Raw genomic sequence first — 23,837 nt, forward strand, 5'->3', positions numbered from 1 at the left:
ATAGCTCAGTATTTTATGCAAAATCTGTCCTAAATATCAAAATATCTTCACTTAATGGTAAAGATGCATAAATTTCTCAGATCTGAAAACAATGTGTTCACTGATGAAAACAATAATTAAATTCCAAGAAAAAACAGGGAAGGATCTGGTTTTCCCTTATGGTTTTTTAAACATCAATTCTGTTGCAGATGATCCAGGAGTGATGAAAATTGCCTTTGTTCAGAATCAAAACAAAACTGGTAATTTCTGAAAAATCACTACCTAAGCGCTCATCTCTTCCAGAAACTGCAAGTCTTCAGTTACCAAATGAAAGGAGAAACCTAACAGTTCCCAGACCCTTTGCTTTCCATCAGCTGGCCAGATGGGATTCAATACAGCCAAGACCCAAGTATGTAGGTTGGCATTAATCACTCACAACATCTGGTAGAACTGCTTAAAAACTCTGAAGGGTCTCCCTGAAGAATTAGGCACCTAAGTATCTTTGGAGACCTGATCCATAGTTTTGAAAATTTGGCTTTCATTCAAGCTGCTATAATTCATAAAGCTTCCTTTTATTCTTTTAACAGAATATACTTCTGTTAGGACACATAGTTACACCACACTCCAGGCTAACACAAAATCAAAACCACTTTCAGAAAAAAATATCCATTTTATACCCTTGCAGTTCTCCTACTTTAGAATTCCTAAGGACTAGAAAATAGCTCTGAATGTAGCCTCAATTTACTTTACTTTTCACAAAATTTCATATTTTATCATTCCAGGCTCTAGGAAAATTTATGGTCTTGCCAGCTGACCTCTCTTAGACATGCTAAGCTCTCAAGGGCCTCTATCTGACAGCAGGTAGTTCTCCACCAGAGTAACAGTCCTGCATGTACATACATTGAAGATGAGAGAGTTGACATTAATGCAACACACACAGTTTCACATAGCTGTTCTACAACTATGACTGCACAGTTTTGTGTCTTTCGACTTACATAATCCCCCCAAACAGAATGTCTATGATTTACTGTAAACCACATTTGTTCTCTAGCACTGATATTTAAATAAATTGTGGGAGGGGAAGCAAAAAAACCCAACAGAGCAAAAAGACCACAGCAGGTAAGGCTTTAACTCACTTCAGTGCACCACCACTACCTTCCTATGCTCTCTGTGTCTTCATCTGAAACTGAATCACTGCACCGAAAGCTCACATGAAGGAATCAGCTCCCTTACGTATTCAAGAGCTCTGGTTCCCACTGGGCTGCAGATTCAGACTCCCTCATGCTTTTTCTCCCTCTGGCTCCATGACTTGGATTTCTGGCAGCAAAATTCTTCAAAAGCAAGGTTGGAGACTGATCTTAACCTGACTGCCCTATGTATGCTGGTGGTTATGGCATCTTCCAGGTAATGGGGAGCATTGCATCCAGACCTCCTCAAACAGAGGACAATATAGAGCACAGATTTCTGCACTTCTTGAAAGAATGCCATCATTCCCGTACTAAGGAAGGGCAGCATTGCCATCCTATCATGTTGTCTTCGGTGTCTCCTCTCCAGCTCGATGAAGAATATTAATGTGCAACACTGGGTCAGATACCAAAATTCTGGACAGACAAGAGCTCAGACCTTGTTTGCTGCATTGTATTTTTTGTCTAGCTGTAGGTGACTCCTCTTACACCATGCCAACTGCCTGGATGTCTCCTCCTTTGCTTTCGAGTTGTTTACACCTACTCTCGGTGTACTGATTGCCCTGCTGAGGCTAGAAGTCTACAGTGCATGAAATATATTGCCTGATTTACTTCCAGAGGCCCAGATGCTCACCACAGTAAATGTAAGAACAGAAAAAATAAGAACAACTGAATGAGGGGGGCTACTGGAAAGATCTTGGAAGTCATTTTCTAATAACCAAAAGGCAACTCAAGTCTGGCTGTGAAGTACACTGGATTGTTACCCTGAATATTAGTCATTTCAGAATGCAACCAGAACAGGTTTTCCCATAAATAAATCAAATCTCTTCCCATAATTCTCTTCATGAAAAACTTCCTATTTGAATGACAGTTTTTAATTACTTAGATCAAGTTCTGCTTGCATAAAGAGTTTCCATTTCAAAGAAGTACTGCACTGATATGAAAAGTCTCTATGGAGAAACAACCTCGTCACTGGAAAACGCACAAGTTTTGACTGCTCTGTGGCTTTCCTGTAGAGAGACTACGGCATAGCACAGAGAGCACACAACTGCATCAGGCTCTTGCCAGATGCGTCTACTTAATTTGCTACATATCCACTATGTCCCTGGGTAAGTTTCAATTTCTGTAGAGTTCTGTTTTCCCCACTCTGTAAAAAAATAGTTTCTAAAAAGTGCTTCTTCACCTGGAGAAGGAAGCAGGGGGGAGAGGGACAAGTGGATGACGGGGGGTTTAAGAGATCCCACTGGAAGTCTTGGGAGTGGCGCCTCTTGGCTGCTCCAGGCTGCTCCTGGTTTGGTTAGCTGCAGATGAAATTTACATAGAAGGTCCTCACCCTCTAAGGTTAGGGCAGGACAGGGAAGCAGCTGTTGTGGCAGTGGGGAAGCCATGTGGAATGAGGGGCCAGTGGACTGAGCCTGAGTTGAGCTTCTGCCAGGATTTGCCATCATGGAAGAGGCAACTGCAGCATTTACCCCACCCTCCCCCCTTCTGCCAAGCAGCAGGGTGGTCACCTGTGCCAAAGACCCCAAACAGGTACTGTTAGCACCTGACAGAAGGAGTCACAACTTGGGTTCTCAAACCAATGAAGAAGAAGGAATGAGAAAATGTCATAGGAGATTCTGGAGAAGCACAAAAGGATTAAGGGGAAAAAAAAAGTTTGGAAACCGCTGGATTATAATTTTATGGTAGTATTATTTGATGGTCTGACTTAGCAAGTCTTTCCAACTTTGGTTCCAAAGATTGTATGGATACTTCCCTATCTCACCCAGGTGTTTGAAGTTTAATTAATTAATGTTTGTAAAGAGCGTTACAATTTGCAGATGAAAGGTCCTATGCAAGTGCAATGTAGTATTACTCATTGAGGTGATTGGGTTAGAGAGTATCACATTACACAATACAGCTCTTCCCTCAATGATTTTAAGCGTTTGAAGTTCTGATAAAATGTGTTTATCACAAAGACAGATATAATGGAAATACTCTTAAGGCGTGACCTGGATTATGAAACCAGAGGTATGGTTTTGGGAATGGAACAAACGAGAATTAAAACAACTCCTGAGGCCAGATTTGTCTACAGTTGAATAAAATGTTCTTCCTTTTTTTTCCCTCTTCCAGTAGGCTTTTCTTCTCTTCTAAAATAGAACTGGTTATTATGATGGGTGTGAGCAGACATGCAACAGTTCACGTTCAGTTCCTATTTCCATACTCATCCAACTTGACACTTTCTCATGACTTTCTCAAAATTAGTTTCTAATTTAAAAAAAGAAAAAGGTTTTGATTAAGCCTGAAGGTGAATATTTTCTTTTTGGAAAGTCCTGACAGAAATGAAATTGAATTAACTCAGAAGCTTGTTGACAATATCAAATTGGAGACTGCAGTCAATTCACTTAAGACAGGATTGACATTCAAAGCTATTGAGATCTAGACAGACTAAATGAGTAGGTCAATATGAACTTCATGACACTCAACAACAACAGATACAATGTCCTGAATCTGGAATGGACTGATCCCCTGCATCTGTGTCAGCTGGGGTGTAACTGCCTGACAATGAGCTGTGCTGAGAAGCAGGTGGTGTCTGGGTGGTCAGTAAGATTAACAGGAGTCAAGCAGTGTGCCATGGGAATCAAGAAAAGTGTAGATCAAGGGAATTCCAGTGCTCTGTGTATGGTGACCAGTTTTGTCCCCTCAGAATAAGAAAGATGAGGGTAAACTGGAGCAAGTTTGAAACAGGGTCACCAGAGCAGACAGCGGACTGGAGCAATTGACCTGTGAGGACATGATGACAGGCTTGCTCACCCTGGAGAACAGATAGCTTCAGGTGAATCAACAGCAATCTTCCCATATCTACATGGAAGTTAGTGAGAAGACAGAAGCAAGGCTCTTGCAAGACAAACAATGGGAAAACAGGAAATGATTGGCATAAGCTGAAGGGAGGTTTCAATTGGATATAAGGAAAAGATTTTGTGACACGTAGTTTTAAACATAGGAGCAGGTTGCCCAGAGAGACTGTGGAATCTCTGTCTTTCAAGGTTTTCATGACCCAGCTGGAAAAGGCTCCAAGAAACCTGATCTGAAATTAGTCCTGACCCTGTTTTCAGCATGATGTTAGACTAGAAACATCCTGAGGTTCCTTTCAATCCAATTCAATGGGAAGAGAGGGAAACCCTAGTTTATATTCAGGTTATGTGTACTTGTTCAAGAACAAGCTTGCACTTTTGTGATTACATTCAGAGAGATGATCAAGTTTGGTCAAAATTTGTTTGAAAAAGTAACTACTCACTATTTGTCAAAAGACAAACTTACCAATAGCAAACAACAGAGTTTTGGGATGGCTTATAAATGAAGGTATTATTGCACCTAGAGATCTCAGCTAAAGGAGACATAAAATCAGAACGTTTAATATTTCTGGGTAATGGAAGAATAATGCACTTCAGTTTGTGAATTTTTGCTCTTAAAAAGCACCTGCATCATGTTAAATTTAGGGATTACTAAAACACATTATAGACTAAACAAATTTTAAAATACACTGAAAGCTTTCTTTAGCTGAGCCTTCTCAACTTTTGTGATATTTAAGTACTTTATTAATTTTCCATGAATGCTGCTTTTATTCTTAATGGCACTCATTAATAGTTAAGTCTTCTAGAGGAAGGTTTGTTCTCCTGGAATTTTTAACACATATTTGTCTTATTCTTCCAAAATTCTGCCATATTCCCAGTAGGAGTTACATGCCTGAATAACTCAAGTAATTAAAAGTGTAACAAAAGCACATCTGTCATAACTGTGATCATTCTAAATATGCCATCATATTTCTGATTTGTGCAGAGACAGAATGAGTAACTGAGTAAGGATGTCAAGAAAATAGGTTTGTTAAGGCATCACATGTCAGTTCATTCCTTTTTTTGTCCTATGCCTCTCACCCTCTTCTCCCTCCCCAAAATTACAGAAGTTCAAAATGAAGGAATGCAAAAGGATGAAAAATATTTAAGCGTTACTAGCAACTGCAGACTGAAAGTCACATCATCTTGCAAATCTATTCCTCAATACTCTTGCTCAAAAGTATTAAAAAAGAAACTGTATTAGACAATGTATGAGCATCAAGAACTTTTAGGAAACCAGAAATGGTAATAGTAGCTAAACAAACAACATAAGGTTAAGAATAATGTATAGGACCTAAAAATGCAATAGAGTAGCTATATAGTTGGTAACAATACTGAGCAATTTGGGGAGAAGGGCAATTTCTACATTTTGTTCTAATGATTTTTGGCAAGAAAATAAAGTAAATAAAATATTTAATTTTCATTATACCTGCATGATATTAAAGGTAAAACTAAGAAAGCATCTTCATGGAAAGAGCATTCTGTGCATAACATGTTAATGGTAACTAACAAACCAAATCCCACAGAAATCCCTTTGGACAGCTAACAAACAAACACAGCCATTAATTAGGTCACAGCTGTTTCCTCACAAATCCTTTGTTCACTTTAGTTGTAGAAAACACCAAAATATCCATTAGACCTGTGGGGAGGTATTCACTAGTAAGGAAAATACTTATTTATTATATGTTAAATGCTTGCAATTATATGACTACTTATGGCAGTTCTCCTGGTTTCTCTCTTTGTAAATAAACTATAATCACTCAGTTCACAATCTATTCTACTCCTCAGAACACCATTCTCCTCAGTAGATCCACTTGTTTTATATTGTGTCTACCTCAGGCAACCATTGTAATTCAATCACTGAATTTAAAATGTTTTGAGCATCCAATAAAGAAACATGGAAAGCACTATCATGGTTCATCTTCACAAAAGTTGCAGAAAGTTTTTTTTTTAAGGTTACCACCAAGAAGTGAAGGGTAATTTCTGCTTAAAACCCAGTTAAATCTGAGTTCAACTCACAAACTCATTTTTTCCACTACATCAGTTAGTTCATTAACTGTCTGTGAAGAAAATGTTTGAAAAGGGCTTCTGTTCCTACCACAGAAAATTGCAAAACTGCAGGCTGTACATAATTTCAAGCACACAAACCAGCCCCACTTCCCAAGAGCTGAGGAAGATCACACTGCCTTTATGAAAATACTCAGCAAGTATTTCAAGATGGCAGAAAGGATATTTCACAGTGTCAGAGTACATCCCTACTCTGCTGGGAACAAAAATGGCAGAGGCTGCTGGATCGGTAGTGCTTCATCTTTGCTGTTGGAACGTTGCTTTAGAAAGCTGGCCATTTTTATTACCTCACCAGTCTAGTTCCACTTCTTCACTACCACCCTTGCCCCAGGGCAGCTACCACTGCATCTTCTGCCCCAGAACATCTACCACTTCCTCATCACACATCCTACACCACTAAGTATTGCCACTGCTTCCCTCAGCCCACTGAGACTGAATTAATGAACCTGACTGAATCCAGCTGACTCTGTCCAGAGCCTCTCGGGTGTGTCATCACAGGCTCCTAGGGCTGGCAGAGTTTATTTGCCCAGGTCTGCTGTTGCACCTCACCTGCAATAGGTTCACGCCTTGCAGGTTGGAAACCACAGGGCCAGACAATGTAAGAAGTCTTTTCAGGTCATTACATCTACAGTTTTATGACTTGCCTATCACAGTAACTAGAATAGCTAGGCGAACCATGATAAGCCGAAAGCACGACTTGAAACTCTGCCCACTTTTGGATCAAAATTAAGAAATGAGTCAATAACATTATTCTTTAGGGGGGAAAAAAAATTAAACACTTAAGCAGTTAACTGTCTTACCATAATCCTGTCACTGTCAATAATGGTGTTCAAGCGGTGTGCAATGGTCAGCACTGTGCAGTGAGCAAACTTTTCTCGGATCGTCTTTTGAATGAACTCATCTGTTCTGAAACACATCAAGAGCAATGCAGACAAAAAATAAGATGTTTGCATGGATAACTGAACAGCAGGCAGGTTTTATGACTTCATCACATATGACTGCATAGCAGGAAATATGCTTATGAAGTCATTAGAGTGTTCCTTCCTCTCTCGTTATATTAGATGACTTGGAGGCACATCGTGAAACATACTCTGAACTCTATTCTCTAATACTTGAGGACAACAGAGTTTCTTCTTTTGCAAGAGCAGTGGGTTTACTTTCAGGAGACTAATTTCCCAGTCTTTGATTACAGAAAGAGGAAAGTTCTGTAGAGTCAGATATTCCTATAGATTTCTACACCACCAAAAAAAAAAGTTATTGTTATTTTCTTTCAAACTTTAGTTTGTGCAAGCAGCAAAAAAAAAAAGCTGGTGAAAGTCAATGTGCTTCATTGCAAATCAACCAAAGAATGAACCCAAAACCAGTCTATAATTAAGGTTCTTCATTTAATCATATTTTACACTTGAAATGAAGGAAGTGGTTGGTAAACTAAACTAGAACTGTAGTAGCTCAAAAACTTGAACACAGAAAAAAAAAAAAAGAACTTGACACATTTCCTTAAATCAAAAGTAGTAACTGAAATGCACAACTCAAGGAAGGGGATACAGGCTTTGAAGTTAAGAGCCTCAACCCACTAAATGAATTAACCATCAAACTAACTACAAGAGAAACACTCAAACCACCTAATCTGAAGCACACCATTCAGTCTTAAATGGGCAAATCCCTATGGTATCACAGTCTCACAGTATATCAGAGGTTGGAAGGGACCTCAAGAGATCATTGGGTTCAACTCCCCAGCCAGAGCAGGATCACTTAGGATAGTCCGCACAGGAATGCATCCAGGTGGATTTTGAAAATCTCTAGAGAAGGAGACTCCACAACCTATCTGGACAGCCTGTTCCAGTGCTCTGTCACCCTCAGTGTAAAGAAGTTTCTCCTCATGTTGAGGTGAAATCTTCTATGTTCTAGTTTGAACCCATTGTTCCTTGTCCTATCACTGTGAACCACTGAAGAGAGTCTGGCCCTCTCCACTTGACACCCACCCCTCAGATATTCATAGACATTGATCAGATCCCCTCTCAGTCATCTCAAGACTAAACAGCCCCAGGGATCTCAGTCTCTCTTCATATGGGTCCCCTAATCATCTTCATGGCTCCACGTTGGATTCTCTCCAGCAGGTCTCTGTCTCTTTTGAACTGGGGAGCCCAAAACTGGGCTCAGGATTGCAGCTGTGGTCTCAGCAGAGCAGAGTAGAGAGGTAGAAGAACTTCCCTAGCCCTGCTGGACACACCTTTCTTGATACATCCCAGGATCCCATTGGCTTTCTTGGCCACAAGAGCACATTGTTGTTCCATGGAGACACAGTCAATGAAAGGGGAAAGGCATGGCTGGAAGGTGAACCAGAGCACCTGAATTAGGCAGCCATCAGGTGATGAATGCCCTCTAGAGGCACCTGGAAGCCCACAGTGCACAGCAAGCCTTGGATCCCAATCTGGGCAGAAAGCAGGGCTATATGAGGCATTCACATACTGCCCATCAGCCTTCAAAAAAAAAATAGTGGTGTGTCATAGGTTGAGTTTTAATCTGCTGCTATTCATACCACCCTGCCTCATACCAGCTCCAAAATGAAAGTGCTGGCTGGAGCAAAGTATTATGGGGCTTTACGTTCAGATTATATCACAAGAGGCTTCCTATTCTGGTTGCTGCTTTTGGGTTCCGGGTTTTGTCTCTTTCCCACAGGAAAGGTGGTGAGATGGGTGGAAATTGGCTAGTTCCCTGGTTTTCTGCAAGCAGGCTAATCTAAGGTGCATTATATTACATTATTTTATTAACTAAGGCAATTGCGCATTGTATTATTATCTGTTTTGCTCAGTAAAACTTTTTATCTCAACACAGAGCTTTTGTGTGCTACTTTTCCCTCACTTCTGTATTGGGAAAACCAGACAGGTTAACCCGCTTACCGTGCATTAACCTATGACAGGTGACAATGGTGAAAAAGGTAGAGAAACTAAAATTCTCATCCAAGACAGAAGGAAGATACAAAGAACTCAAAATATGCTGGGGTTTAGTTAGACCAGCCAAGCAAGCTCCAGCCCAGAAGTCAGGGACTTAAAAGGCATGGGTCTCACTTCCAGGATTTCTATTAAAACATGAAATAGCACTTTATATATAACAATAATAATAATGTATTCTGTAGATAGGGTAAAAAAAAGACAAAGGAGATATCTGGATAAACTATTTAGGCAGGCAGATTGGCTTCAATCAGTTGTTTGCAAAGCCTCAATTCTTCAAATTGTTAACTGGAAAAATCAAATAAAATACAGCAGAATTTCATGCAACACATGCCTTCCTCTGACAAATAATATTTTTTTAGACAGAAGTAGTAGTCTACACTGAATCTGTCTGCACATGATAAATATTTGCTATCACTTCATAAATTAAGCAAAAAGAAAAGAATTGTTCTGATGCAATCATGTCAGGAGCCACTAACAATAAAAACTGGACAAAGACAGCTTTGGAAGAACAGAATGGAGGAATGGAGTAACCATTTAGTTTCCACAGTAGGAAGCATAAGCTCATGCTCTGGAGGACCTAATAGAACTTCTACAACAAAATAAGATTAAGCGATCAGTACAACAAAAACAAATTCCCACTGATGACAGAAGGCATTATCAGAGAGAAAGGCAGACAGTTAAGTCAGAGTTCCCATGCATGATGATTATCATCTTCACCTGGGACAGAACCATTTATGCTCTGTCATGAGCTTAAAAGAACCAGGTTCTAGACCACAGTCTGAGAAGGCTTGGTCTTGTGCTCCTACTTCCTAAAAGAAGCTAAAGAACATGGTGGGAAGCAGATGTTCCTCAACTCCTCCTTTTGAATAAAAGCTAGTATGCAATCAGAGAAAAGGACATGAGGAGTCAGGACAAATCCAAGTTTTCATCATTAACACTCCACATGACTGCAGTATCAGTGTTTTCACCCCAGTGTTAATGCACGTATCTTACTTTGGTATCTTCTCAGTGATGCCTTAATGACCTTACTACTCTCAAAAGGGAAAAAACAGGGCCATACATGAAAACACTCTGCTATTGTTAGAATAAAGAAACAGAAATTAAATGTTCAATACTGCCTAGAATTATGTAAAGGAGATTTTCCTGCAGAGCTATGACAGCACAGAGAATCATAGTTTGCTCGCAAATTATGAAAACAACATTTTTTAAAGGGCTCAGATTATATATAATTCTCAGGTTACTCCTACTGTTATCTGAGGAGAATGCCTCATTCTTGAACATCCCTGTCTTCTGTATTCATTTATTGTATCTTCCTTTATTACATGCATTCCTCATAGCACCACCTCTTCCTGCATTTACAATAGAAACCATTTCTTATTCTTTGATAGATACTATCAGACTATTATCTTAAACAGGTTTTTCTTGAATATAAGCTTATCCCTAATAAGAAACTGCTGGCCATATTGTGGGTGTGACAAACATTCTACAAAGTAACCAGAGACCTAATAGTTCCATCTTTAAATATCACAGTACAAAATCTCATGCAAACATGTCAGCTGATAGTGACTCAATCAGATCCTCTCTAATGTTCACGGCAGATCTTGGAGTATAGTTTTTGGGGTGGCAGGCAGAAGCACCATCAGTAACCTCCAGGGGAATCTCAGGAAGAATGTAAGAAAGGCAAGAAAATCTAAAAGACAAGACAATCTAGAAGACTAAGCAGAGGATCTGTGTATGGTATTATGTGCTGACAGACAGTAGTGACTGTATCACATGTCAGTTAGCACAAACTACTCCTGTGAAAAGTGACAGAGGAAGCAGCACTTCTTTTTATTCAGAGCATAAATGAACCCTTTGTGGTGTCTACCCACACTGACAAAGTGGCCAAGCAAATGCCAAGTGATTCCATCACCCACCTCAGTGAATCAAAAGCCACCATCTTTCAGGCACATTAGAAACCAAAGATGCAACCTGAATACCCAAATCAGGACTGCTGGATGATAGAAGCTCAATCATAATCTGATTATATGAAAATGGGAATCATGATACTCCCCATTGCAAGGAACAATACAATAAGAAAGCACAAAATGGTGGTGTAGCTGTCCCATTGGTACCACAGTTTGATGATCTAACACCAAGTATCACAGCAAACCAAGATCTAGTGTAAGCTGAATACCTGAATTATTTGATTGTGTAAAAAGAAAACTATCTAAAGAGCAAGAATAAATATGATCTGAATGAGAAGCAACCAAGCTCCTGAGAGAAAACTGGGCAAGTCATTATCTTCAGTATAAAGTCCCCCTGGGATTGTCCTGAAAGCATCTCACACTACTCCTGAGTGGCTTTAGATAATTTCTCCAAAAGAGACACAGTCACAAATAACAGTTAGACGTAATGAAAGGTTAAACTTTACAAGGTTAAGCTGGCTAATAAACTGAATTATGTGCAATGGTTGTCTTTACCAGATTCAATGAGCAACCAATGTAAAAAAACACTGGTCCCAAAAGTTTTTGTCCTCTCCAAGCAGCAAAAATACAAGGTAACACATAATAGTGTAGTCAGTGCACAGGAAGCTTGTTATGTTCTCAGTTACTAAGGATTTTCTTTCTAGATACTGCCAAAATGACTACAGAAAGATTTTCATCTCTACTGGTCCAGATTTCATGCAACTTTCCATAATGGTTCAAATGCTTTAAAATTACTCCATTCTTCAGAGTGAGAATGCTGGCTTCAGGACCAAGAAGATAAGATCAATTAAATGTCTGTCAGTCATCATGTAAAACACACAGGTAGTCTGACTTAGGGCAATCTTCTTTATGGCAAGCTCCTCCTCTCCCTCATGACAGTGCTGACATCCCGGCAGCATGCAGAGCAGCTGGTAGCTACATGGACCAATGGGGAAAAATAAGGGTACATGTGGGAGCTGAAAGATGCAAGAAGGAGAGAGAATAAACTTTGAATTCCTTCCTTTAACTGCTTTGCTCAGCTTCACTCAGCAAGAAGTAACAAAGGCCTAGCTGAGTTGCAGTGTCCCTAAGCCCTGGCAAAGGTACACTGCAAAACTCTCACCCTGCATCCACTACCTCATGTCATCTCACCCTTCCTTCTCCTCCCAACTCCTAACCCTGCCTTCTCACATTTACTTCCAGGTTGAACTGGAGAACAGACATGGCTGCAAGCAGTGGTTCAGGCAAAGAGATCCAGATCCAGAAAAACAAAAAGAGAAACAGTATCTCCAGAGCTGGTGACAGCTCCCCACAGCTTCCATCCCAGGTGGTTGATAAAAGGCGTGCTTGCCGCCAGGCTAGAGACAAAGGTGCCAGGTATGGGGGTTGTGCATCAGAAGAGGATGCCAAAAATGCCTCCCTAACTGCTGTTAAGCAACCCACATCAGCATTTCCTCATGAGCACCCTATCAGATTGCACAGCTGAAAAATACTTGGCTCTACTTACAGCAACACATTAAGGAACAGGTAATAATGACTGTAATGCAAACTGAATTCAAAGAAGTAGTTCCAAGTTATTATTTGTATTGTTATACCTTGAGTTGATACAAACAAACATTTACCTTATTATAATATATATTGCAGCACACATTAATCAAGATCAATTACATGGATAGTGCAAGTTTAGAACACACACATATGAAATGCCGAAATAGGGAGGATGAGTAAGATGGTATTAAATTTCCACAGCTATGATTAATCATGGTTTATCTATCAGAGCTCAGCCAAAAATAAACTAATAGTCAAAAATGAAAAAAAAAAGAATAAAAAAGAGATAAAAAAGACAAAAGAGAATCTCTGGGAAGGGACTGCACTTCTCTAAAGGTTTTAGAAATACACTGTCAGCTGAACTGCAAAGCTACCCTAGTGGCACCACTTCTCCCCCAAGAAGATGTTATAAAAATGAGTCACGCCCAGATGACATAGAAAATCCTTAATGCATCTGTTTGAGGGACTTGCTGTGTTATTGTCCTCTTTGGACTTTGAGTTCTCCCTCAAGCCATAGTTTGTTGGAACTATATATTCAGCTCAGACTAATTGATGCAGTACGTTTGCAGTATTGTTTCCAAAATATTTCCACCAGCGTTTCAAATGTTTCAAAAATTAACAGTGGGGGTACTTAGCTATTGGAACAATTTAACAAGGGTTGTCATTGATTTTTTTTTTCTTTTAATTGAGGTTGGATGTTCTGCTTGAAGTACACTCTAGTTCAAACAGGAATGAATTCAGGAAAGTTCTGCTGGCCTGAGTTACATGAGGCAAAAATAGTGAATGATAAATTAGTCCCTTTGTAGATTTAAAATGTCTCAGTTTTGCAATTCCTGGGGTGTTTAGAACACCTTACCTTCCCCACCACCACTATTTTTTCTGTAACTTACTACACCAGTATCTGAACAATCTGAAGGGACAGTATCTTGTAATAGAGGTATCTGGTTTTGCTTACAGAATTTCTTCACCTTTCTACATATTTTTATTAGCAAATAATTTTTTTTTTATTTCCAGGAGACATTTCTTCCACAAACTGACAAAGCTCAACTTGTTTCATGGCTATTCTGATGTCACTGATAATGCATTTCCAAGAAGGCTCTTGTCTTCTCTACATCTGCAGTAGAAATAAACTCTGAAGAGTCATTTACTTACTCTATGGAACGCACTGAAATTGGAGATATTTTGAGCACTTAGTTTCTATGGGCACAAGTTGCTACTGGGGAGATTCGGATTGGATTCTAGAAAACATTTTTTCACCGTGCAAACTATTAGACATTGAAATAAACTCCCAAGGGAAGTGGTGCATTCCCCTACATTAGACAGTTTCAAGGCCCAGCTTGAAAGGGTTCTGGGCTATCTCATTTAAACTACATTCTTACTGTAGATGGACTTGATGATCCTTGAGGTCCCTTCCAACCTGGTATTCCTTGAATCTATATAATCTGCTCTGTAGTCAAAGCTCAGCCAACCCATTTTTGAATAGGCAATTATGATGCTACCATTAAAAACAAAAAAGAGCAATACAAGAAATACGAAGCATTTAAGTTCATCTCTACAGTACAGGTGATCATATTAAAAGGAAAAAACAACCCATCTTAACATTACAAATTTTGTTTTTACCTCGGGTCCACGTTTGCTGTTGCTTCATCGATGATAAGGATCCGATTTTTTTTTAGAACTGCTCTGGCAAGACACACCAGCTGTCTCTGACCAACACTAAAATTAGATCCAGATTCTGCCAGCTGCATCTCCATTTTATTAGGTAGATCTTCCACAACTTCCTTCAGTTGCACCTGTTGACATGTCAACATATTGTGGGATGAGTAAGTCTCTTTTAAATCAGCTATTGTGTGTCTGATGACACAACAATAAGTATGCAAGGTTTACCTTTTATATTCTGACATAAAATGAGTAAGTGCCAAGTTGGATTATACAGTATGTCAGTTATCAGAATTCCAAAAACATTAAAGCACATTGTTAAGAATCTATTAATGTTCATTAGAAGTACGATATGAATCAAAATGTAACCAAAGCATCATCCCAAAGGATAATTTTTTCATAAAAGACTTAACAATGTACATGCCTACACACACATGCAAATACACATACAGAGAAAGGCACACACAGTAGTCTACCTTTTTCCATCTATAACCTAACACACATGAGCACTGTTGTGTTACGTGGCTAGTAAAAATAAGATGCACATTATTGGATTTAATAAGTCACCTCTTCCAAGGCATTCCACAGCTCTTCATCTGTGTATTCATTGAAAGGATCCAAGTTTTTCCTCATAGTTCCAGTGAACAAAACAGGCTCCTAAAATCCAGTAAAATTAGTGTTCCATTATAAACACAGGTTTTATATTGCAAGAAGTAGTTTAATCATAATCAGAAATAATCTGTATCAAAGCTGGCACAGAAATATTCAACAAGTTACCTTCTGTGAAATGCAAAAGAGCGTTTCACAATAGCGTGCTCAAAGTGGGGGAGGTAAGTGCTCAGCCAGACTGGATGATGGTAATTTTGCAAACAGGACAGGTCTGTTTGCAAATTGCTGTACACAGTTATGTTGGTACTCAAAAGGGCATTTACATGCCACTGTTCTGATGCCACAAGATATATATACACACACAAGTACACGAAATCATTGCTGTCCTCTTGGTATTGTTAATGAAAACCAGCAACTACCACTGTCAATGAACTCATACTCCTAAATGATGTTGGGGCAGTTTTGAAAATTTGTTTTTGAAGTACATAAACCAGAGAGGAATCAAAGAGCTCACGATACTTTCCTGGGTATCCTTCTCTGTTTGGTTGTGGGTTGGTCATTGTTTTTTTTAAACATTTTATACCATAAAAGCCTTTCAATCTTACCACCAGAGCCTAAGAGCAACAGTTTTCACCATTGCAACACAATGTTTAAACCTATACACACAGAAGTTAATCTGTACTACCATGGCATCAAAACAAATTTACATGGAACTGAAGCACTCCTGGGCAAAGCCCTAACTCAAAACATAGCAGGGAGCCAAATAGGTACCTTCTCCTATTTAGGTACCACTGTGGGTTTACCTGTTGTTGAATCAAGTTATGCTCCACTTCAGTTACTGGTCAGACCAATAATATTAATCAAACTGTCAAAAACCAATTCACAATGGGAAATGTGGTGTTTGAGAAGCAGGAAGACAACTTTTGGTCCAGAACTCCTGAAGCAACAGATCAGGATTCACTAATGTGAGACCTGAGAGTCATGCACTGACACGACTTCAGGGGTAAACTCCACTTAATACCACACATAAAGACAACAACAAGCCAAAAGCTGTAATAGTGCTAATCATAAATGAAGACCGTTCATCATGTTGTCAGTCTTGGAGAAATCTTATGCAAAATGTTTCCTTTTTCTCCCCTAGGAAATAAAGTCTAACTTACATTAGATGGCTTACTCTGAGATTAACCTCTGTCATGACTTACACCCCTAGTATCTAACTCTAGTGATGCCCTGCTCCTCCAATTTGCTGCAGCAAATCAAACAGAATTTAGACCTTAACTCTTTCATTTAATTTTCATTTCTAAACCACTGAGTGGTATAAAAGGATTAACAAAGCCAGAACGTGCCACAAGCAATGTAAAAGAACTTAGGCATTTCTTGATATAACATGTTCATTATTTGAAGGTATCTGTTGCATTAGCAACATGTCACTAAAAACCTGTTGAATGAGCAAAAGGATTAAAAAAAAAAATACCACAAAACTATTAATAGGTTAAAGAACATTTTTTTCAAAAACATCCAGAAAGTAATTTAACAATATGTATTTTAATGCACCAATTGGTGTGTTTTGAAAGTATTGTTAAACTTATTTTCCTTTTCAATTCATTTTTATAGGTTAGCAAAATAAGAGGCTGAATTTATAAAATGTTCATAAGTATTATAAAAGTCCTAGCAACAGACATGTACTGCAACAGAAGATAAGGATATTTTTTAATTACTATTTCTGACACAGATTATTATTTAAATTAGTCTACTTTATGAGAGGAAAGTAATAAGACAAACCTGTAAATAATTGTTGTAAAAATGCTTGCAGTCAGGGAGGCAGACAATATTTGCATAGAAAAGATTTACAAACAACCTTCACATAGTTCTGTCCAAGCAAGCAATTAGAAGCCTAAGCACTTTTATTTCTCCATGTTGATATTTAAACTTCTGAGGAAACTTCAGTTTTGACTCATCACTCTCTAGGAATGGTTCTGTTTAGCATGTTTTATGTACAATTTTAATAAGCATCTCTCCCTCCAGTTTCTTAGCTCCCCACATAATTCTGGAGGTATTTGCTGCAAAGTAACTACCTGATGCTTCATTACGATTTCAATTATTGACACAGTACAAGACAATGACTATCACTCAGTTTACTGTAGTATAAATTTTATTCTAAACTCTTCCTCTTGTTACTACCATCACTTCATACTTGTTGTGCAGCTCAGTGGAGCGAGTCTTCCCTTATGTGGAAAAGAAATGCTCCCTGCTAGCCTATGGACACTTACAACCCTTTGGAATCATCATGAAAACTCCTATCATACAAATCTGATGACATCAAGTCATGGAATTCAACTGGATTAAAATAGTTTTACAGACATGTCAGTAGACCAATGTATGAAAAATCCCATGTATAATTAAATACAGTGAACTTTGAGCATCTGCATCACTCAACACGTAGAAACTACACTTGACCAGCAGTTTGCCTCTCAGTTCTCTATCTTACACAACTTGGTTGAATTCTTCCAGAGGCAGACATCACCTGTAATAGCTATGGGCAAGGCACTCAAAACGCTACAGAATTTGAAGGAACTAATGATCATCTGCTTTCAGGAGAAAAGAATGCTGTACACAAACAAAAAGAATAGAACATATATACACAAAAAGTCCTCTTTACATATAGTGGATGACTAGTTCCAAGTGAGTACCTCCACTGCGATAACAAAGCCTTCAGCATGCAGGAACAAAAGACATTCTGCATTAGGCAACAATCTAATTGCTGAGGGTGCACCTTTTCTTCTTTTTTTTTTTTTTTGTAGTAATAGCATACCTGCTTCTTTTCTCTGATTCCTATTCTTGAGGGGGTGTATGGAGAAAGCAAGTAATCAAGAGAAGCTTAGAACCACTGTGCATTACCATTTTTATCAGATCCTCAATTTAAAGAGAGTAATACGTTCTGAATGTCATCCTGCCAACAGGCTAGCAAACATTTTGATACAAAGATAGTGTAAGAACTCTAAATACAGCTTCTGTAATAAAGAAGTGATCTAAGAATTAATGCTAAGCATGGTAAACTAATTCCTCTGGTTTCTAGCCTACTGTTCTATCTAGCTGCTAGAACATCCCAGACAAATTATTTTCCAAAAAACAAGACTTTGCAGCATATAAGCTTCTTCCCTCTCCACTGGAGAGCAAACAATCATAGAAGATATCAGAGCTCTCATGAAACATGGTAACCTGCATAGGCTCTGCCTTTATCAAGTTTTGAGGTGATACACCACCCTTCTCTGACGCAATGTCTCATTTGAAAGTAAGATCACAGATGTGAAGACCTGTGACCTGCTGGACTTCTTGGAATGTACTTTCTTCTGCTCCAGCACCAGACATGAGGCTATTTCTAACACCATCCTAGTTAGTTTTTTTCTGTATTGCAGCCTTTACTGCATTCAGCTTCTAGAACTTCACCAAGTTGTTGTTTATGGGTCATAATGACCCACTCTTTTTTTCCTGTTTCTCTGGTCGTCCGTCTCCAAGTAATGGAAAGGTAGGTAGCTCACTTCTAGTTGGTACATTTGCTCTTTCTAGATCTAGACTCAGTTAGTTTGTACAAGGGTGACTAGACAGGTGAAAGTGATTCTTCAAAGGCCCTTGCTAGGGAAGCTTCAGGTAATGCATCAGGCAGGAATTGCTGTCAAAGGATAAAGTGACTTCAGAGTGCTGAAGACTGGAATCCTGTCAGATTTTCTCTGCTCTTTCCTGTACTAAAGGACAGCACACTGCTAATGCCTACTTGTAAGTATTCCAGAGGAAGACAGGGACAAAACAAGGAAGAAACTGCTCCAGTCCTCCAAGCTGATTTTGTTTTTCTTAAAATAATCAAGACCTTATTTAAGTAAAAGTAACACATCAATGAAGATTCTGTCTGCTGCATACAGACACATCCCAGCAAAACATTTTAAATACTACAGCATTGTATTGAGAAAGTTTATAGCAAACCAAACCACTCTCTTACCTGAGGTATAATTGAAATTTTCTTCCGCAAGTCGTGGAGTCCCAGCTCTGATGTCAAATATTTATCAATCCAAATCTTTCCTTCAGGTTCCGCCAAGCGAAAGAGGGCTGCTATCAGAGAGCTTTTCCCAGCTCCAGTTCTTCCCACTATTCCGACCTACAGAGCAAGCCAATACTGTACAATTAAACCCTGAGCTTTTCAGGATAAATTAATATGTCAAGCAACAGTTTTACAACATCACAGGATTTACAGCAGAACAAGCACCAAATAAAAATTCTTTATAATTAACATTTTTCTGAGGTAAAAACCTCCCCCCAAATCAGTTTGGATTCATGTGACTCACAATTGGATACTCACAATTTCTTGGATCACATTCAAAGGTGAAAGATCTTCCCTTAATGTGTGGTAGCTTATTGTGTAAACAAGTGGCTTAGTGTACCGAGCAATGTGATTCAAGGCTGCCCATTTTTATACTAAACCTGTTTTGCTGGGTGATGTTAGACAAATCATTCAAGGCATGCATCTACTTCTCAACCCCCAAAATAGGACTCCCATACAGCATTTTGGGAACAATGTATAAGCAGCATTCCCAATTTTAATAATCAAGACTGGTTTTGGTTAGCATCATTATGGTGAATTACTTTAAGGGAGGCAAACTCCAAAGCCAAAACTAGCAGGATTATAACCTGTATTCATGCTTCAGACAGCTTCAATAGAGAAGACACAGGTATTGAAACTACAAGGCCAGGTGAGCAAACTGCAGTTCCTTTCTAAACAGAAGGAACAGTGAATAATAAAATCACAGTTATTCAGGCTTCTATATGTTTCAAACAAAAATCAGAACCTGTATGCAACGTCTAAAACCAATGCTTTCAGAGACAGAGAGGTACAGACAATGAGAAATGTGGGATTGCTAATGGCAAAGTGTTAAGACCTACAAACCTTTCAAATGAAACCAACTTGGGATAAAGTAGGCCCATTAATAAATGAGAGGAGATCTATAATTACTGATGATTAAATTGTACTTGATCAGCAAACTTTTTGTTGTTGTTTTGTTTCTGTTTCAATGTTGTCTTCAGGTAAGGTATTCTTAGAGAAAAGAAGGCACAGTAATCGATTTTAACAGAGGTGATCTCTACACAGATCTGTTTTGTCAGGATTTGTTATTTCCTGCATTCAGTTCTAACCATCACACTTCCAGAAAGAAATCAACACACTGGAAAGAGTTCAGAGAAGTACAACACAAAATTAATATGGGCTGGAGATACTGATTTGATGAGGAAGGATTTATGAGCATTAAACTTGTACGACATAGCCTGGCAAAGTGATAGGGATGCAGAAGGGAGGAAGAAACATGAAAACCTTCATGAGTATACATACAGACACCAGAGGGCAATTACCCACTGCCTGAGATTCAGGTGTATGCACTAATGACTGCTGGAATTAAATTAAGTACAGGAAACATTACATTGAAGAGCAAGGAGAAACTTTCTAACACTCACAGACACTAAACTCAGACAAAGGAACAGTGCCCACATTTGATGGAAAATACACAAAGCGCTGAAAAAGTATACTGTAAGGAGCAAATTATGCTGCATAATCTAAAAGGTATTTTCTACTTCTATTTTCCAATTCAACAATTTCATCCAACAATTCATGATTGTATTATTGTATATAAACTAATTAACATTTATACAGTGCTTATTATTAAAGATACAGCCTAATTTAAGCAAATCTGTTATAAGAAATGACAAAACGTCTAGTATTCTAAATTATATCAGTGAAACAAAGGCAAAATAGTTCTGAACAGTTACACTACAGCTCAGAAAGAAAATGCTGAATGGAGAACACAGACACCCAGAGTTGTGAAAACAAAGGTTCAATTGTTTCTCTTTAAATGTCAGTGATACAAAGTATTGTATTAAGGATATAAAGAAAAAAACAACATAAAAAAATACAGTGATACTTAAAATAAAAATGCAGCTGCTCTGCATATTGTCAAAATCCCACTTTAAGTTTGGCATCAAATGAAAGTATTTAGAGGCATCTATTTGTATTTTTGGTCCAACTGACTACAGGCTGCTGAAAACTGACATGGATTTGAAACAGCTCTCAGCATTCACATTTATTTATGCTTTTTAATAAATTGTATTCTTCAGAAGCCCATGTTCATAGCCAGTGCAAACACTGTGACAGTCTGCAAATGGAAGTCATCCTAGCCACCTAACAAGAATCAAAATGGCCAGGATTTTGTTGGCCAGTGTTAAGCCAAGGCACAGCAGTACACCTGCTGTACTCATCACTACTCAAGTGTTCCCTGTACTTCAAAGTAGAGATGCAGAAAAAAAATGAGATTTACAGCATTTCAGCTACTCTGAAACTGCCCATGTCTTTGTTGTCCCTTGGGGAACCTCCCTTTTGCCCCACATTGTGAGTGTACTTAAGTGAACAGTTGCCACGCCATAAATCTAGACCCTCATCCCCCTAACTTTTTCATGCAGCCACACCCTCAGATTTAGGATCTGTCAGAATAAGGTGCATTTGATAATATACTAGTCAATAGGCATACATAAGCACTCTAAAACAAAGAGTGCTGTCTGAAACCCAAGGCTGCACAAGCTAACCTTCTCTTTTTGAAACTCTAGTAGCTGACGAGGTTCATCACAGCCAGCTGCTGGCAGAGCTCCTCAGATGAGCACTCTGATCTCTCTCCGCTATGTTAGCAAAGATGGTTGAAGCCGAGGGTCCTTCCTAACCTGCTTTAACTGCAGGGAAATACTGAATGCTGAGACAAGAAGATCCTAACCTGTACCAGTAGCTACCCAAACTGGGCACTGAGGTGGCTACAAGAAAAACCACAAGCATGGCAGAAGTTTAAACTTGTTCATCCTGCCAGAGGCACTGCAGCCACCAGAAGTCTGCATGAGCCGTGGATCTGAACAGGCATAAGAGCTCTCACTGCAGAATCCCTAGCAGATCTGGAAACTTGGTTCTGTAGAGATGCTTCTCCATAATTAAAACCAATATAAGGAGCACAGATGCTTGAGAGATTTATTTTACACAGTGGCAGTCTACTGCAATACTCCGCAAAACATCATAGAAAACAAGCACAAAGTTCTTGGCAATAATTTCAAGCTGGGTAAATTCACTTCAGGATGACAAAACCACAGGATAATCACTCAGCAAAAATAAATCCCCCCAGTCATCCCTCCCACTCCTGCCCCCATCAAGGACTTGGTCATATATTGTTAATATCTTCCGTTTTTCATTTTATTTCTGTCCCTCATTCAGAAATTGAAATCTTTTCTGCTATTACATTGGAGAGGTGGCAAATGGGGAAGAAAAGTAAGGAGGAGATAAATATCCCTTTTACTCTTCTTCTTAAGCATCATTTTTAGTTCACCCATACTTAATTCTGTAAGAGCATCTCCATGCAGCAAAGTTGAGTTGAATTCTTGTAAAATGAACATTATTAAAGAGCTCCACTTGAGGAATGAAACATGTTTGGGACTGAATGGAAAAGCATGTTACAAAGGAGGGCAAGGCAATGATTGTGGAGAGTTGAACCAGCCTCCCAGGGAAGATATCCTAATCATAAAAGTCCATGTGCATCTGAAACGTGGCAAAGCACAAATTAACACTGCAGGGCTCTAATTTAATTGCGTCTGTGGGGGGAGACCCTCCCTGCAGCACTTTTTCAAATGGGATAGCATCAAAATTGGGAAGGAAGAGACAAATTTGCAGAGGAGGATGGATTTTATTTCTATGTTTCTTTTGGCTACCAATCTAATTAATGGCAGTAAGTTAATTGGATTGGTAGCCAAAAGGAAAAGAAACAAAATCTCCAGTTCTAAAAGTTATGTAACTCATTTGTATTTCTTTCTTCTATCTTCCATGTGGGGCTCTGTGCAAATGATTGTACACTCCTCATTTTCTATTGCCTCTGCTCATCTCATCTGTTGACACAGAGTCATTCTTCATTCCATTTATGTTACTCCTACTGAATCCTTAGTTTCCTAAAGAAGATCCATTTGATTTGGATTGGAACACTATGAGCTTGGCCAATTTACTGAACGTTTGCCACTTTCTGACGAAACTCAAAATTTTAACAGAAAATTATCAAATATGTTTAATCCTTTGTTTTGAAAGGCAGAGCTGTTGTGTTCCCTGATGCATTTATGCTACATTTAGAGGCTTCAGCTTTTGATATTCAGTATGACTAAGGCTTATTTTTTCAAAGAACATTTACAAATTTCCTAATAGATTTCATAATGTATTTTTTTCACAGAGCTTGTCTACTTATTATCTTCATTTCTATGAATAGCCAATGCCACATACATACCTTTTCTTTTGGTTTAATTAAAACAGACAAGTGTCTCAACACCAAAGGTCCATCTAGACTGTAAGTGAAATTAACATTTTCAAATGCTATCATTCCTTGGCTTGGCCATTCAGGTGGTGGATGCTTGTTGGTCTCCCAAGGAGCTTCTTTTTCAAGTTCTGTGTATTCCATTACTCTTTCTACTGATATCATCTAAGGAGAGGAAAGAAGACACATATAGACAAATTTCAGCTTATTGCAAATAATGCATGCATATATATGTGTGTGTGTGTGTATTTTCACTATAAAGATTCAACACAAATTATTCCAGACTTTTTCTTCTAAGCGCGGATTAAGAGCACAAATAATATTCAGTACCATCCTATGCTTATCTGAAAAAATGGGAAGAATGCATCTCATGTCCTACCATACACCCAAAATCTATCACAATACATAAATCCATACATAAGCATTCATTTCTAATCAATCGGTTTAATTACAAATGTAAGGCATTTGAGCTGTGAGACTTGTCTCTCAGTCTTGACTAAGATGAAACTATTTCATTGTGTGTTGGTAAGACAAAGCCAGATAAGAAATTGCTGTATTAGCTACAGGCAGATGCCTAATAGCTCCTAGCATCAAGTTACTGGCTTTATACTGCTTTTTTTTTTTTTTTTGTCCTCATCACTCTACCACTGTGCTC

The 23,837-nt window shown here is 38.6% G+C and overlaps 1 protein-coding gene across 2 annotated transcripts in view; it reads right to left on the reverse strand.

Moving 5' to 3' along the window:
* The window catches only part of ABCC4 (ATP binding cassette subfamily C member 4), a 153,652-nt gene that overhangs the window by 12,422 nt on the left and 117,393 nt on the right, over positions 1-23,837 (reverse strand). The window contains exons 25-30 of one of the 2 annotated variants that reach the window (XM_054383741.1): positions 23,156-23,347; positions 20,194-20,250; positions 18,814-18,969; positions 14,778-14,867; positions 14,172-14,344; positions 6,904-7,009 (exon numbers count right to left, since the gene is read on the reverse strand). In XM_054383741.1, coding sequence (XP_054239716.1) covers positions 6,904-7,009; positions 14,172-14,344; positions 14,778-14,867; positions 18,814-18,969; positions 20,194-20,250; positions 23,156-23,347 — 774 coding nt within the window. The remainder of the gene's footprint in view (positions 1-6,903; positions 7,010-14,171; positions 14,345-14,777; positions 14,868-18,813; positions 18,970-20,193; positions 20,251-23,155; positions 23,348-23,837) is intronic. The other variant, XM_054383749.1, reaches the window with a different exon arrangement.

The sequence above is a fragment of the Indicator indicator genome, chromosome 1 (assembly GCF_027791375.1).
Source record: "Indicator indicator isolate 239-I01 chromosome 1, UM_Iind_1.1, whole genome shotgun sequence".
NCBI classification, from domain to species: domain Eukaryota; kingdom Metazoa; phylum Chordata; class Aves; order Piciformes; family Indicatoridae; genus Indicator; species Indicator indicator.